Here is a 17,321-nt window from a genome sequence, read left to right as displayed (position 1 = left end):
TATTTTAGTTGTTTTAACATGTTATCATTGATAGAAGCACTTCAAGACATTTTGATCACATTATCGTTGAAGGAAGCATTGTTAGTCATTTTAGTCATACTATCTTGAAGCAACACTTTAAGCTATTTTGATCACACTATCATTGGAGAGAGTGCTTTGACCATTTTCAGTCACATTATCATCGAAGGGAGCACTTTAGGTGTTTCGATCGTGATGTTAAAGGGAGCACTCTATACCGTTTTGACCATGCTATCAATGAAGGAAGATCATTGAATGTGATGCTTTGGGTCATTTCAATCATATTTGTCATCAAAGTTTTAGGTCATTTCGATTATGGTACCATCAAATGGAGTATTTCATGTTACTTTAGTTGCACTGTTGTCAAAGATAACACTTTATGTCACTTAATTATGTTATCATCGAAGGGAGTATTTTGGACTATTTTGATCACACTATCATCGAATAGAGAGCTTCAGTTCATTTCAACTTCGATGTTATCAAAAGGAGCGCTTTGGATAATTTTTATTACATAATCATTTAACATAGTGCTTTCGATCGTTTCGATCATGTTGTCATTGACGGGAGTCGTTGGGTTGTTTCGATTGCGTTATTAATGTAAGCAACACTTTTGGTCATTTTAGTCATATTGTCATCGAAAGTACTTCGGGCCCCCCCCTTTTTTTTTATTGTCATCGAATAGAGTGTTTTGGGTAGTTTCGGTCGCTATCATCAAAGGAAGCACTTTGAGCTATTTTATCCACACCGTTATTAAGTGAAGCGATTTAAGTTATTTTGATTATACTATCATCGTAGAGAGCGATTTGGGTTGTTTCAATCGTGTAATCATTAAAGGAAATGCTTTGGATCTTTTTGATCAAATTGTCATCACAAGGAGTGCTTTGGACCGCTTTTAGTCTTGTTGTCATCCAATGAAGCACTTGGGTCGATTTGATTGTGTTATCAACAAAGGAATGCTTTAGACTATTTAGGTCGAAGGGAGCACTTTAGGTTGACTTAATCACGTTGTTATTAAAGGGAGTGCTTTGGTTCGTTTCTGCCACGTTGTTGTTCAGTTGAGGACTTATGGCAAATTCTTGTTGTTATTAGGGAACACTTCTCGAGTAATTTAGCTTGTGTTGTTATTGAGAGATACTTCTAGAGTCATTCGACCTCCATTGTTGTTTAAAAATGTATTTAGACCAAGTCGATTATGTTATCATCCATGTATGCTTTAAAATAATATAATATTAATATTGTTTGGAGATGTATTAGGACCAAGTCGATTATGTTGTAAAAGGATACTTCTTAACTAGATTTGGTTGCATTATCGTATGGCATACTTTATGGTTCGATCGCATTATTATAGAAGAATGCTTCTTGATCGATTCAATCACATTATTACGAAGATTCGACTATACTGTCAGAAGTTCTCCCCTCAAGTGATTCGATCGTGTAGAGCTACTTCTTTGGGGGTTCAACTATGTTAGTGTTAGGAACCATCTATTCGAGGGGTTCAATTATATTGGTACAGGGAACCATATCTTTAGAGGGTTTAATTATATTGATGTGATGACCAACACTTCATGTAGCCTATGTTATTGTTAGCATGATGCAATTGCTGTACTTAGTATTATTGCTCAAACCCAATGGTAACTCTTGCGCTAAAATAGTTTGTGACATTCTTTTATTAAGCTCTTCCTTTCGCATCATTCTATTAAAGCAGAGCCTTGATTGTCCAACATATTGAGAGGATTCAAAGCCAATCTTAATTCAAGTATGCGTCAGTCATAAACTTAATATCAAGAGTTAGAGTGAATTTGACAAGAATCCTGAAAAACAAAACTAAATTCGGGGTGTACCCAAAAGACCCATTTGATGCTACTTCAAATATTTTACCAAGGGTGAAATAAAGATAATATTAATTAATATTTTACCAAGGGTGAAATAGAGATTATATCAATAGTTCAACATTTAAAAAAAATAATATTAATATTATATTATATTATTATAATGATACTTTCTTTATTGTATTTTTATAAATATCTATATATTTTTTGGATTAAATTATTATAAATAACTTAAGCATATGTAATTTATACTAGGTGTGTTAAATCTTGATTAGACTAATTGAAAGGATCATAGACATAACTATTGAAAATTCCGTAAAACGAATAATTTAAATAAATGATCAAAAAAAGTCTAAAAGACTCGATTTTATGATAATTGCTAATAATATTTAGACTTTATTAGAGTGTACAACTAGCATACTAGAGTATTTAAATATTAATTTAAATTTATTAATAAGTCATTAGTTGATATATTAATAAAAACACTGAAAGTTAGTATGATGGTATTTGAAAAATATAAGATTATATTCTCAATATGTTTGATAAGATTATAAGTTTAAGAATATTGAGCATTAATGTAATTAATTTTTTCTCATATAATTTATTCTTAATATTTTTTTTTCTTAGTTTAGCTAATTTAAAATTTACTATAATAAAATTAAGAATAAATAAAGCTTAAATGAGCTAACTAATATATAAATATGACCTTTGCATGTTTTGAATCAAAAGAAATCATTTTCTAATATTTGATAGGTTGATACTAATGATTTAACTCATGTTACTAATAATATAAATTTATTTTAATATGATAGCCGAAAGAGTATGAAATATTTATCGTTCTCAAGAATTATCATGATATTGTTTCTCTAGTTGTAAACTCCATATATTTATGATACCATAAAAATTAAATCTTAAATTATGTATTATAGTTTGTATAGAATTAATATAAGTCTTGAGTTTGTAATTGTAATCAAATATTAGAATACAATATAGTTTTATAAACTTCTTGCGATTATATATGCTTAGATCTATGGGTCATGTTTTCTATCTTAGTGAAAAGAAACATTTTAATATCTTTATAGATTACTCGTTCAGATATAATATCTAAGGTTTGAAGTTATTGGCATCTTTAATAAATAAATGAAGTTGAGAAATAATTAGATAGAAAAATTAATTTTTTTAACCTAACAAAGGTGATAAATTTTATAATAGTTATGATGAGCACGGTCATAATTATGAATCTTTTGTTAGATTCCTAAAACATGGGGTATTTAATATGTTTTACTAAGTATATTATAGGAGAATTAGTTTACTATAAGACGAAATCATATTTTTTATAGATATAGTTAGAAGCTTGATGACTTATTTTTTATACCCAAATTAATATGAGAAAAATATTTAAAGATAATTATGTATATCTTAAATAGGGTTCCTAGTAAGTCAATTTCATCAATTTCTTTTAAATTATGGATAAATAAGAAATATAACTTGAGACATTTACATATTTAGGATTGTCCTATAAAGATATAAAGATAAGAGTCTTCAATTCACGTAAAAAAATAGATTTAAGGATTATTTTTAAATATTTTATTATTTATTTAATTTTTTTTAAAGGGATATAGATTTTATTATTTTAATTATAGTATAAGATTAGTTGAATCTAGTAATCCAAGATTCTTAAAAAATAACGAGCTAGTGAGAGTAAAAATATCAAAATATAATCTTCAAATTAAGAAAATATAAGTTAATATTCTTCTATCATTTTTCAAGAGATTATTATTCCTCAAATCACGAAAGAATTGATACGTGTGAATAACAAACTATCGTTAATGAACTCTCGTATGATATTGATATCGTAGAAAATAATCTTGTAGAATAACAATAACTAATAGTTTTGATAAGATCTTCAAGAGAAGAAACCTGTCATTTCTAATTTTTATATGACATTTCTATAAGAATCAGAATATGATATAGAAATAAAAAAATATTTTATTTTTTCACTAGATATAAAAAATAATAATTCTGAAAAAAATGATATAATATAATAAAAATAGTGTTAAAATCAATAGATACGAGTAGTAATTAAAAATTTATTAAATTTATTAAAAATTATAAAAAGAGTTGACTAGATTTGTCATGATTTAATCCTAACTTGGTAATCAATAAATTTTAAATTTAATTTATTATTTAATAAAACTAGAGGTGATCTCGTGCACTGTACTCATACATAAAATTTGATTAATTCTTTGGGTATTTGTATTTGGTTTGAGTATTTACTTTTCTAATTTTGCTTGTCTCATATATATTAGTTTAAATAAATTAATAAATATTTAGATTTAATTTATGAATATATATTTTTTTATGAAAGATAAATGTTGGAGAGGGGATTGGAGCTCAAGATATCATAATATTCTATTAAAATCTTTATCAGCTAAGTCAACTGATACCTTCAAAAGTATATTAGATGAGATTTTAAATTTTTAACATAAGTTCGTATATTTCAAACCCTCGTTAGTCGGTTTGATGACGACTAAAATCATTATTAGGTCGGATAGTAGACTTGGTTCGAGATAAGATTCACTATTCATGTTTATCATCAATATCTAATCGAACAGTCATGAATTATCAGATAGAACCAATGGAACCCAACCCTGCATCCCAAGCTTGCACCGGCGGGATGAAACCGGGATGTTCCTGTCATGATCTCAATCGTTAAATCTGGCTCGAACAAAAACTCAATCGCATGTAGTTCTTACTCGAACTAATAATAATATTTTATAACGAAAAATGGGAAAAAAAATTTCTTATCGGTTCGGATCGAGTTCGAGCGGATCCGGGTCGAGAGCGGATTCACTAGTTGTGATCACCGTCCATGTATAATCCGACGGTCATGATTAACCAGACGGAACCAGAGTTGCCCCAAGCTCGCAAACCGCACGAAGCGTCGGGTTAAGCTCGAACCGCCCAGACCGAACAGAGGCGCTCCTCTCACGATCTCGGCCATTAGATCTGTCTTAATCGCAGGATCCTACGGCTGATGCTTCTCGGAGTTCCATCGAGTGATGAAATTTTGAACGCCATTTTGAATCCCGTCCTTCCCCCAAACCAAATAACAAAAGCCATCTTATACTAATCGCCGATAAAGAGAGCGAGCGAGCGAGCGGCTCCCTCACATCCTCTCCCCCATCTCGCGTTGCCATTAACGACGCTTCGATCTCTCTCTCGGTAGTCTTCCAGAGATGGGATCTCGCCACGACAAATAGAAGGCCGTCAACGTTCAGGTCCTCCTCCGCTGCAGGTACGACAGCGACATACCCCCTTTTTTGCCCTCCGATCTGCTAAATGTGGGTTAGGGTTTACGCTTCTGTGACCAATGTGGGCCTGCATCGGCGGCATGGCTTGAATGATTTCACTTGTGGGTGGTTTTAGGGTTCTTTCGTTGGTTGTTTAGCGGTTTTCGTTCTTTTTGTCGTTCTGATCTGCCTGCAGGCCGTTCAACTAGGACTAGCTGTGGAACAACGCGCCGCAAGTTGTGACCGGCAACGACTATCATAGGGAGGTCTCCGTCACGCAGACCATAGCGGGGAAGCAGTTCGATCGCGTTTTCACATTTGATAAGGTGCGATATAGTCTCTGGTTCCAAATTTTCAACTGATATTGAAATCTCGTAGGTGTGTGATGGAGTGATATTTGAGGACCTTTCAACTTCTGAAGTGACATAAGTAATCTTGGTTGATCTTGCTCGTTTGTTCCTATTTTCTTTAAGATTTTTGTCATTTCTTGTCACAATATTTGACATCGTGCACAAATTGGGTGTCTAAAATGATCCCTCAGTTGGAGTCATCCTAACATCAGCAATAGACATAAGTTCATCTTGTAAGACAAACATTTGCTCACTGGCCCCATTAACTGCACATATGAATTGATTCTCAGGTAATTATGACCGTTAGTTGTTTTCTGTTTCAAGGTTTATCATGATACATAGGTCATCCATTGCCTTTCATGTGATTCTGGTGATTGAAGGCTTTCAATTTTTATGTGAAAACGATTGTACTTCTTTAGTTCAAAATTCGATTGTGTTGGTGTCGAGAGCCACCTCTTCGGCGGTTCGACTATGTTGGTGTTAGGAACCATCTATTCAAGGGGTTCAAATATATTGGTATAGGGAGCCACATCTTTGGAGGGTTTAACTATATTGATGTCGTGATCACCACTTTATAGGCGTTATGTTATTGTTGGTCACGTATACCAAAGCATCACTCTATCCCACCATAGGGTAGCATGATGCAATTGCAGCCCTCCGTATTGTTGACCAGCTCCAATGGTAGCTTTTGTGCTCATATAGTTTGTGACATTCTTTTATTGAGCTCTTCCTTTCACAACATTCTAGTAAAGCTAAACTTGATTGTCCAACACATAGCGGAGGTTCGAAGCCAATCTTAGTTCAAGTTTGAGTCTATCACAAACTTGATGTCAAGAGATGAGTGAGTTCGATAAGAACCCAACAAAACAAAACTAAATTGGGGATGTACCCAAAAAGACCCATCTGATACTTAAAGGTGGAAGTAGAGATGATATTAATAGTTATGTCAATATTTCACCCAAGGGTGAAATAGAGATGATATCATTAGTTCAACATTTACTAAAAAAAATCAAAGCATTAATATCATATTATTTTACTATAGTGGTACTTCCTTCATTATATTCTTATAAATATCACTATATTTTTTGGATTAAATTATTATAAATAACTTGAGCATATGTAATTTATACTAAGTGTGTTAAACCTTGATTGGACTTGTTGAAAGGATCACAGACAAAACTACTAAAAGTTTTGTGAAACGAATAATTTAGATAAATGATCGAAAAAGGTTTAAATGACTCAATTTTATGATAATTGCTAATAATATTTAGACCTTATTACAGTTTATAACTAGTGTTCTAGAGTACTTAAAGCTCAATTTAAATTTGTTGATAAGTCATTAGTTAATATATTAATGAAAATACTGACTAAAATTTTGTTTGACAGTATTTGAGAAATTCAATATTATATCCTCAATATGTTTGACAAGGTTGTAAGCTTAAGAATATTGCGTATGAATATAATTAGGTTTTTTTCTCGTACAATTTATTCTTAATCTTATTTTTTTTAGTTTGACTAATTTAAAATTCACTATAATAAAATTAAGAATAAATAAAACTTAAATGAGCTGACTAATATATATATATATATATATATTTATAAATAATTAAGATTAAAATAAAAAAAGACTCGTAATATTTTAGATACTACTTGAGCAGTGGGTAATAATAAAAGGTTGTAGCATAATTTATCAAATAAATCAATTGAGTTTATAAATATTATATATACTTATAAAAGGAAAATATTTATAGTAACAATATTATTTCTATGGCAAGAAAGGTCATGTGAAGAAGGACTACAAGGTTTTGGTTTGAAAGGAAAATATAAATATGACATTTGTATGTTTCGAATCAAATGTTATAGAAGTTCTTTTCTAATACTTGGTAGGTTGATACTAACGATTTAACTCATGTTATAAACAATAAAGATTCATTTTAATACGAGAACCAAAAGAGTAAGAAATATTTACTGTTATAGAGAATTATCTTAAAGCGAAAGAAATAGTAGTTTATACTTGTCACCTATAATTTTAGAAATTATAATAGTAGTTTATAGAGATGATTCATCTAGTGTTATGTTTCTGTAATTTTAGAAATTTGAGTTCTTTATATAGAATTATCATGATATTGTTTCTATTTTGGTAGTTTTAAGCTTAGTATATTTATGATTTTATAAATGTTAACTTTTAAATTATGTATTATGGTTTGTACAGAATCAATGTGAATCTTGAGTTTGCAATAATCTTGTAATCAAATATTGGAATGAGATATAGTTTCATAGACTTAGGAAGATTTTATATGCTTATATTTACGGCTCACTCTATGTTTCCTATCTTAGTGGAGAGAGATGTTTTATCACTTTTATAGATTATCCGTTGAGATATGATTATCTAAGGTCTCAAGTTATTAACACTTTTAGGTATATATAAATGAAGTCAAGAGATAATTAGATAGAAAAGTTAAATTTATTAGATCTGATAAGGGTGATAAATGTTATGATAGTTATGATGAGCCTAATCATAATTTGAGTCTTTTATTGGATTCCTAAAACATGGGGTATTTAATATATCTTACAAAGTGTGCTATAGCAGAATGAGATTACTAAAAGATGAAATCATACTTTTATATATATAGTTAGGAGTATGATGAGTTATTGTTCTGTACCCAAATCAATGTAAGGAAAACCTTTAAGGATGATTATGTATATCTTGAATAGGGTTTCTAGTAACTCAATTCCATCAAATTTTTTTTAAATTATGGATAAATAAGAAACCTAACTTGAGACATTTACATATTTAGCATTGTCCTATAGAGATAAGGGTCTTCAATTCACATGAAAAGAAATAATATTGATGAACTCTCACATGATATTGATATCGTTATTAATAAACTTGTGGAACAATCATAACTAATAGTTTCTAGAAGATTTTAAAAAGAAAGGAGACTTGTCATTTCTGATTATTATGTGGTATATCTATAAGAATAAAATTATGATATAAGAATCAAAATGATCTCTTATTGTTTTCACACGATATAGAAAGTAACAATTCTGAAAAATGATATAATACAATAAAAATAGATTTTAAATCAATGGATCATTAAATTTTCTAATAATTGTTAAAAAGTTAATTGCAAATGAATCTTAAAACGAAGAGTAACTAAAAGGATAATATCGATTGATATAATGACCAAACATATGATCAAAGGTTATACTAAAAGAAAATATATCAATCATAATGAGATATTTTTTAGTTTTTTAAATAAACTCTTTAAGAATCATTATGACATTAGTGATTCATTATGATTTTGAGTTATATCATATAGATGTGAAAATAAGTTTTTTGAATAAGGATATATATATATATATATATATATATATATATATATATATATATATATATATATATATATATATATAAACTTAAATGATTTATAAAAAATGAAAGAAATATAAAATTTGCTATGCAAATTTAGAAAATCCATTTATGACTATAAATAAACTTCTAGATAATGATATATAAAGTTTTTTGATACAATTAGTTTCTTCATATTTAAAAAAATAACTATTGATTATTATTTATATATGAAGATTAGAAAAAGTAAGTTTGTTATATTAGTCTTGTATGCAGATATTATTTTGCTTGCTAGTAGTGATTCTGATTTATTGTACGAAATTAAGAAATTTATAATCAAGAATTTTAAGATTGTTGATATGAATGAGATATCTTATGTTATTAGCATTGAGATATTTAGAGATATATCTCAAGGATTGCTAGGATTATCTCAAAAAGGATATATATTGATTGAGTTTTGAAAAAATTTAATATAAAGATTTGTTTAGCAAATAATATAAGTAAAATTTTTTAATCAAAATAAATATTTTTAAAATAACTTAGAAAAGAATCAAATAAAAAAATATTTATTATGTATGCATAGTTGAAAATCTATTATATGCTCAAGCTTATACTATACCAAATATAAATTTTATAATCGAAATACTATGTATATATTAGAGTTACCAAAGAATGAAATACTAAAAGGTTACAAGAAATGTAATAAGATATCTGAAATGAATTAAGGATTATATGCTCATATATATGAAATTTAATCAACTTGAAATTGTGGTATTTTTATATATTGATTTTGTTAATTACTTTGATAGCATAAAGTTCACTTTTTGTTTTCTATTTATATTAGATAATTTATAGAAAAAATATAAATCAATATATTATTACATTATCAACAATAGAAGCTGATTTTATGAAATGATTTGTGGTCACTAATCAAGCTAAGCTTTATAATTATAAAATTTTATCTCAGTGCCGGGTGTAGTTAGACTAAATTGCCAAGTCGATGAAGATTGTTTTTGATATATTATAGTAGTTTTTTTTTCTAAGAATGATAATTACTCTAGCTATTCTATATATTATAATATAAAGTACTTGATTGTCAAATAAATAGTTAAGAAACAATTAATGCTAATTAAGAACTTAAGTTTCACTCTGTTGATTAATGATCCATTCACTTATGACTTACAACTTAAAATGTTTAAAAAAGCATGTTCTTATCATTGGATTCATAAGCAACCCATAAAAGATATGGTAATGTATATTTAAGTAGATATTATATTTGATATTCTTAATTACATAATTAAAGTTATTTGTTTTTACTATCTTGATCATATTTATGTATGTACATATTATGATTAAATGTATATAACAAGATTATCTTGACAAGATAAATTATATAGGTCATTTTAGACTGCATTAGGAAGGGTTAACAATATTATGGTATACAGAAGAAAGTATGATATTAATGACATATAATCATATGACTCACATTAATAGTCAAACTTAATATAGTATTATGTTTATTTAATTTATTAGCTTATTTTATAAAATTCATATGTACGTATAAAATATTTTTTAAAAGTTTCAAAATCTAATTAAAAAATAATAATAAAATTTTATTTTATGTATTTTGATTTTAATTTTATATACCTTACCAATTAATGGGCCAAGTGTGAGAATGTTAGATTATGTAATCTTATTTGATTATGTAAGATATATTATAAACATAATTGGATTATGATTATGGTTATCGTCCATTAAAAAGGAAATCTAATTATAATAGGATTATTTAGGAGATGACTTTGATGAGAGAGACTATCTCAATTATCATCCTAGACCTTTTGTTCTCGTCTATAAGAGGTCAGAATCTTATAGAGATGAAAAAATCAATATAGCTTCTCTTATTTCCCTTTATCTCTAATCGATCATTGATAGGGTCCTATGAAGGATAGAAAAAAAAGGAAAAGACGAACTTAGTTTTCCTTGCAAATCAATGTTGTTTTGACTTTTAAATCCGATGACAATACACTTGCAGATTAGATAAAGACTCTCTGAGTAGCATCAAAAGGTACATATTATAAATTTAATATATTATTATTTAATTTTAATTTTTAATATTAATTTTTTTACGTAATAATAACATAATCACGATTTTTATACTTACACATACATTCACATAAGCAAAACACTCGTCTTAAAAGAAATTGGGTAAAAAATCTTCAACAAAATATTATTAAAAATAATTGATAATTAAAACATGATTTAACTTATTTAGAAGCTCAATTAAAAAAAAACACAATACGATCATTTGGTCACTGATCCACTTGACTCGCTTTATCATGATTTAATCCTAACTTAGTAATTAATAATTTTAATTTAATTTATTATTTAATAAAATTAGATGTGATCGCATGCATTGTACTCATATATAAATCTGATTAATTTCTTGAGTATTTGTACCCAATCATATTTAGTTTGAGTATCTACTTTTCTAATCTTGCTTGTCTCATATATATTAATTTAAATAATTTAATAAATATTTATATTTAATTTATGAATATATATATTTTTATGAAAGATAAATGATGGAGAGGGGATTGGAGCTTAAGATATCATAATATTCTATTAAAATATTTATCAACTAAGTCAGCTGATACCTTCAAAAGTATATTAGATGAGATTTTAAATTTTTAACATAAGTTAGTTGGATAAAAAATATATGTCAAACCCTCACTTTGATTAGTTGGTTTAATGATGACTAAAATCATTATCAGGTCGGATCGAGTCAGAGCGGACTTGGTTCGAGACAGGGTTCGCTATTCGTGATCACCGTCAATATCTAATCGGACGGTCATGAATTACCAAATAGAATCATAGGAGCCCAACCCCGCATCTTAGGCTCGCACCGGCAGGATGAAACTGGGATGCTCCTCTCACGATCTCAGTCGTTAAATCTGGCTCGATCGCGGCATCCAACGACTGATAGTTCTCGGGGTTCCATCGCGTGTGATGAAATTTTGAACGGCCATTCTTAAGAGAGCACGAGTGAGCAAGCGAGCCGCTCCCTCCCATCTTTTTCCCCTTTTTGCGTCGCCATTAACAAAACTTTGATCTCTGTCTCTCTCGCTCTGATCTTCTAGGGATGGGATATTGTCACGGGAAAGAAAAGGCTGTCAACGTCAACGATACGCCCTTTGTTGCCCTCTTGTCTGCTAGATAAGGGTTAGGGTTTACGATTTGGTAGCTGATCTGGGTGGTGTGTTCTGTGTGATTTCAGTTTGTGGCCGATTTTACAGTTCGTTCTTTGTTTATTTAGTGGTTTTCTTTCTTTTTGTTGTGCCGATTTGCTTGCAGGTCGTCCAACGAGGACGAGCTGCGAAACAACGCGTTGCAAGTTGTGACCTGCAATGACTATTCGAGGGAGGTCTCGGTCACATAGATCATCGCGGGGAAGTAGTTCGATTGGGTTTTCACATTTGATAAGGTGCTGTTTAGTCTCTGGGTCCAAATTTTCGTTCTATTTTGAAATCTCGTAGGTGTGTGATGGTGTGATGCTAGACAACATTTCAACTTCTGAAGTGACACAAGTAATCTTGGTTGATCTGCCCTTTGTTACTATTTTTCTATCAAGATCTTTGTCATAGCATTTGATATTGCTCAACTAAGTGGAACATTACATATTGTTTTGACTACATACAATAAAGGTACACAAATTGGGTGTCTAAAATGATCCCTTTGATGGAGTCATCCTAACATTGGCAATATACATAAGTTCATCTTGTATGACAAAACATTTGCTCTCTGGATCCATTAACTGGCACACATGAAGTAATTCTGAGATAATTATGGCCTTTGAATGTTTTCTGTTTCAAGGCTTATCATGACATAAAGCTAACCATTGCTTTTAGTGGTTCTGGCAGCTGAAGGCTTTCAGTTTATGTGAAAACAATTTTGCTTCTTTAGTTCTAACTTTGAAGTACAAGTCTTTAATTCTGATAATTGGAGGTGATAAATTCTATTGAAAACTCAAAAATTGAAAGCATTTTCCTTTATTTGCTGGGGATTGTGGCTTGAGAGCTTAGGCCCCTTATGCGTTGTTTGGTCTTAGATCAAATGGTTTGCTGAGTGATAAAAATGAAATATTAGGTAATTCCAAACAATTGATGATTAGCTTGAAAATGCTTGCCTTAGCTGTGGTTTCACATGTCCCAAACACTCTACTTTCTGCTAAAAACAGCCTTACCATATTATGTTGTCCAATTATGTGGGTAAGGAAATAGAGAAAGGGAACTAACTGGATCATGGCTTTTGTAGGCGGGAGCAGCAATTAGGGTTCTTGTTCTTCTTCTTGTTGCTGCGGAGCGTGGTTTCGTGTTGGAGGGCAGGCCATTGAGAGATTGGTGGAGAGGGGGGGGATGAGTTCTGCACCATTGCCCAAATGGGCATCGAAGCCCTGCATCATGGGCATTGACGAAGCCGGGAGAGGCCCTGTTTTGGGTACCATTCCTGCATTTCTTTTCCTTCCGTTTACTTTCGCCTGCTTGATTCTTACTTCGACTCTCTTGTTGTGCTTCAGGTCCCATGGTGTATGGATGCTTGTACTGCACGCTCTCGTACCAGAAGACCCTCGCCACATTGAACTTTGCAGGTTCAAATCCTTAGCATCTTCTACTGATTGTTCAATGTTCTTGATTATTTAATGTTGACTTGTCTCTTGTTGGGAAAGATTGAATCTTTGTTGCAAAAAAAGGGTCCATCTGGGTTTTGCGGTTGAGGTTCGGTAGATAACCGAAAAAGTAGCATTAGCCTTTGAACATTGTAATCAGAACCGATTTGGAATTACAGTTACCCTGGGGAGGAACTTAACACTTCTCTTTTTCTTCCTTTTGAAGATATAGTCTTTATTGAATGGCTGACGAGTCCTTTGCTTTGCAAACAAAGAGATTTTACCTGTCAAATTACTGAAGTTTGATGTGTATGTGACATTGTTTTATTTTGTGTAATGAAAATAATGTGTCAACATGAGTAACTGATAGTGTAGTTGCAAGTTGATTTGGCTTATGACATATTCTTAATCAGTGTACACTTTGCCAATTAAAGGTCACTTCATCGGACAGTTCATTTGTTGTTTCACTTTTTCACAGATTCGAAGACTCTTAAGGAGGAAAAAAGGGAAGAGTTGTTTGAGAATATAAAAGCTGATGATTCTATTGGATGGGAAGTTGATGTCATAGATCCAAGAGAGCTTTCAGCTAAAATGTTAAAGAGGTCAGTGTAGGATGACTACTCTGCATATGAAAATGAGCTATGGGATTCTGTAACAATACATCATTCACTTCTGGCAGGACAAAAATCAATTTGAATGAGATATCCCACAATTCAGCTATTGGCCTTGTTAAAAGGGTTCTTGATATGGGAGTTCTCTTAACCGAGGTTAAGTATACACCAATCTATCCCCTGAAAATGATGAAATTGACTCTTTTTTTCTGAGACAATTCTATTAACTTAAAAGAATTTTATTTTTATCAAGGTATATGTGGACACTGTTGGAGATGCTGAGAAGTATAGAGTCAAATTATCTGAAAAATTTCCTGGTGTAAAATTTGTGGTGGCCAAGAAAGCTGATAGCCTTTATCCTGTTGTTAGTGGTGCTAGTATAGTTGCCAAGGTAAGCATGAGAATCTGATGAGCCTCCTTCTTACTAAACATTCCTTTAATAGGTCTTCACTAATATCTGATCCTCTCAGTCGGGTATAGCGATATGTTGCATTCAGTAACTAAGAGAAGTTGTCGAGCTAGTTATTTGGATCTTAGTTTGGTATATACAGAATGCTTTGGATTTTGCCCTGGGTTCAGAAATAGTTTGATATTTAATAGCTCAATGCTGTCATCGACCTGCATCATGTCTCACCAGACCGATCTGCACCATCTACAGAACACAACAGCAGAACTATGCTGGATTCCCTATTCTTGTGTGTTTAAAAAGAATGAGATATTTATTTAGAAACCTGTTTGGTTGGGTTAATGCTTTAGAAATGAATGACAATTGAAATTTTGGTGAGAGCTCAATCCACAATTTTTCATTTGTCCTCAGCATGGTTCTTGTTTTAGCTCGATTGATGTTAACATTACTTATAAGTTTTGTACAATTTACTTTGCATAAGGAAGGATATGCTGACATCTTGCTGTTCTTTTTTTGTATCTGAAAAACATTAAGGATGAACCATCAAAGTGGGGCTTGTTTTGATCATTGCTAATGCAGGTCACCAGAGATAGAGCATTGCGCAATTGGGTCCTTGATGAAACTGCTGAGAATATGCAAAGAAACTTTGGATCCGGCTATCCAGGAGGTAGAACTTTCAGGCTTTGTTTGAGAATTGGTTTAGTATCCTCTTTGATTTGTATGGGGAATGAGACCATCGTCTCCCCATCATACACTCTCCATCTCTCACATTTGACTTCTCAAACATCCATTAATGACAGTCCCACCTGTTTTATGACTACCCAAGGACTGTCATCAGTGGGCCTTTTGATTTGTTGAGGAATGGAGTGATATCGACTCAAGTATCTGTACAAATTGGTGAAGGAACTGGATTGTTATCCTTGTGAATTTCCCTTTTCACAATAGCATTTTGACTTTACCAATATTGTTGAGCAGACCCTGAAACAAAAGCGTGGTTAGACCGCCACAAGCATATGGTGTTTGGTTTTCCAACAATAGTGCGCTTCAGTTGGGGAACATGCAAGCCTTACTTCAAGGATTTTGTTGAAGTAGTTTGGTAAGTTTTTCTTAAAATCAAATTGAAAATTTCTTTCATCAGTTCAAAAACAACTTTTCAATTATATGTTCAAGCGGCAGTTTGTCAATATACAGTGTTATTTGTTCATTTTGTTGTTGCAGTATGAATGATCTTTCTCAGTGTTTTACTTGGTGAATTGGCTTGATTTAGGGAGTCTGACAAAATGGATGAAGATTGCCCCAACAATGGAAGGAGTAAACACCAGCAAAAGTTGTCTGATCTTGGTTTCACTGGATACAAAAGGAAAAGCGAAGATATTGAATCCAGCGGTAAAGGCCGTTGTAAGTTCTTCCAAGCTCGCAAACTCCAATTGGTATCTAAATTCTAGTGATGCTTTTGGCCATTGATATCAAGGGTTCACTATTGGTGATCAGCCAAATCTGATTTTAAGACGGATCTCATGGTCATGTTACCAGATATCTACACTTTGTTGTACTTTGTAGCGACTACCATTTGCCATTTAGTTGAAAAGCTCAGGTCTCTATTTAAACACAAACCCTCTTTTTGATATAACGGATACAAATTGTTGCCCCTTCCTTCATACTAGATTATTTTATGAGATACCAGAGTCCTCTGATCCTCTCTCACTCTCCAAATCAAGAAGAGCTCCTATAAGAATGAATCGGAGCTTGCCCCGGTCAGAGATGTAGTTAATTTGTTTTCCTTCAAGTGTTTAGGAATGAAACTGTGTTTCAGAACCTTTATCAAAAGGTCTCTCTCTCTCTCTCTCTCTACACACTCTTCTCAGTTTCATAATTCACCATTTCTATCACTTCCTGTCAGAATCGGTTTCATGTGTTCCACTGTAGCTTGAATCTGCTTTCGAGCGGAGAAGATTTTTGGCTTCTCTTATCATCCTTCGCTCTCATATATATTTTGATGAAATCCATCTTTATCAGTCAAATTAGTGACAGTTGCAAAATTTATTATATGAGATTTTGAATTCGTAACTTTTGTTACAATTGTGTATACTCTTGGATTAACAAGAGCAAATAAATGTTAAATGTTCTTATTTAACTAGATATATTGTCTCTTACTTTGGAGTTCGATTCAATGATGAGAACATTTAGTGGATTTTAAATGGTTAGAACATTGCAATTCTTCCTCCTCGTTAATTCTCCCTTAGATATTTAGTGAATTACAATTCGTCTTTCAATATGCCCATCTCTATGTCGAGGTAACGATGGAACTTAAGATCCATTACATATAAAGCTTTATTTCCTAAAGAAATAGGATGGAAAGTTTCAATCAAATGTTACTCAAAATGACAACAAATTACACTAAAAATTCATTAAAAATAATAATAATATATTATTAACTTTTTTTTATGTGCCAACTATTTTCGTTAATAAAGAATTTGATAATTTATCATAAGATTCTGGGTTTGAATCTTGTGTTTACCACTTATCTTTTATAAATATTAATGATAAATTATCAAACAATAGGTCTGCGGACATTCTTATTGTTGTTTGTTTCGTGATATGATCATTTGGTCATTAATGAAATTGGTTTGGGTGGAATTTGACTCGCTCTATCAAGATTTAATTCTAATTTAGGAATTGATATGTTCAAATTATATCTGATAAAATTGACTCAACCTGACTGGCATTTCGATTACTATTTCATCCAAAAGAGGAGTTGCTAGGTATTTATGACTTGGACTTAAATGAAGGAACAATTTT

General features: G+C 31.1%; 1 protein-coding gene across 2 annotated transcripts; it reads left to right on the top strand.

Moving 5' to 3' along the window:
- The first annotated feature begins 4,965 nt into the window (after positions 1 to 4,965).
- On the top strand, positions 4,966 to 16,180 carry LOC135582718 (ribonuclease H2 subunit A-like). 2 transcript variants are annotated; one of them, XM_065140595.1, is made up of 11 exons: positions 4,966 to 5,145; positions 5,337 to 5,466; positions 12,194 to 12,323; positions 13,154 to 13,336; positions 13,416 to 13,487; positions 13,984 to 14,107; positions 14,185 to 14,272; positions 14,370 to 14,507; positions 15,102 to 15,189; positions 15,498 to 15,618; positions 15,790 to 16,180. In XM_065140595.1, the coding sequence occupies exons 4-11, from the start codon at positions 13,255 to 13,257 to the stop codon at positions 15,965 to 15,967; spliced, it is 891 nt and encodes a 296-aa protein (XP_064996667.1). In that variant the 5' UTR covers positions 4,966 to 5,145; positions 5,337 to 5,466; positions 12,194 to 12,323; positions 13,154 to 13,254; the 3' UTR covers positions 15,968 to 16,180. The 2 variants fall into 2 exon arrangements, with proteins under 2 accessions (XP_064996667.1, XP_009420511.1); XM_009422236.3 differs by lacking the exon at positions 12,194 to 12,323.
- Positions 16,181 to 17,321: the final 1,141 nt, after the last annotated feature.

The sequence above is a fragment of the Musa acuminata genome, chromosome BXJ3-2 (assembly GCF_036884655.1).
Source record: "Musa acuminata AAA Group cultivar baxijiao chromosome BXJ3-2, Cavendish_Baxijiao_AAA, whole genome shotgun sequence".
Taxonomy (NCBI): Eukaryota; Viridiplantae; Streptophyta; class Magnoliopsida; order Zingiberales; family Musaceae; genus Musa; species Musa acuminata.
The sequence above is the reverse complement of the archived record's forward strand: the minus strand, read 5'-3'. Positions and strand labels throughout refer to the sequence as shown.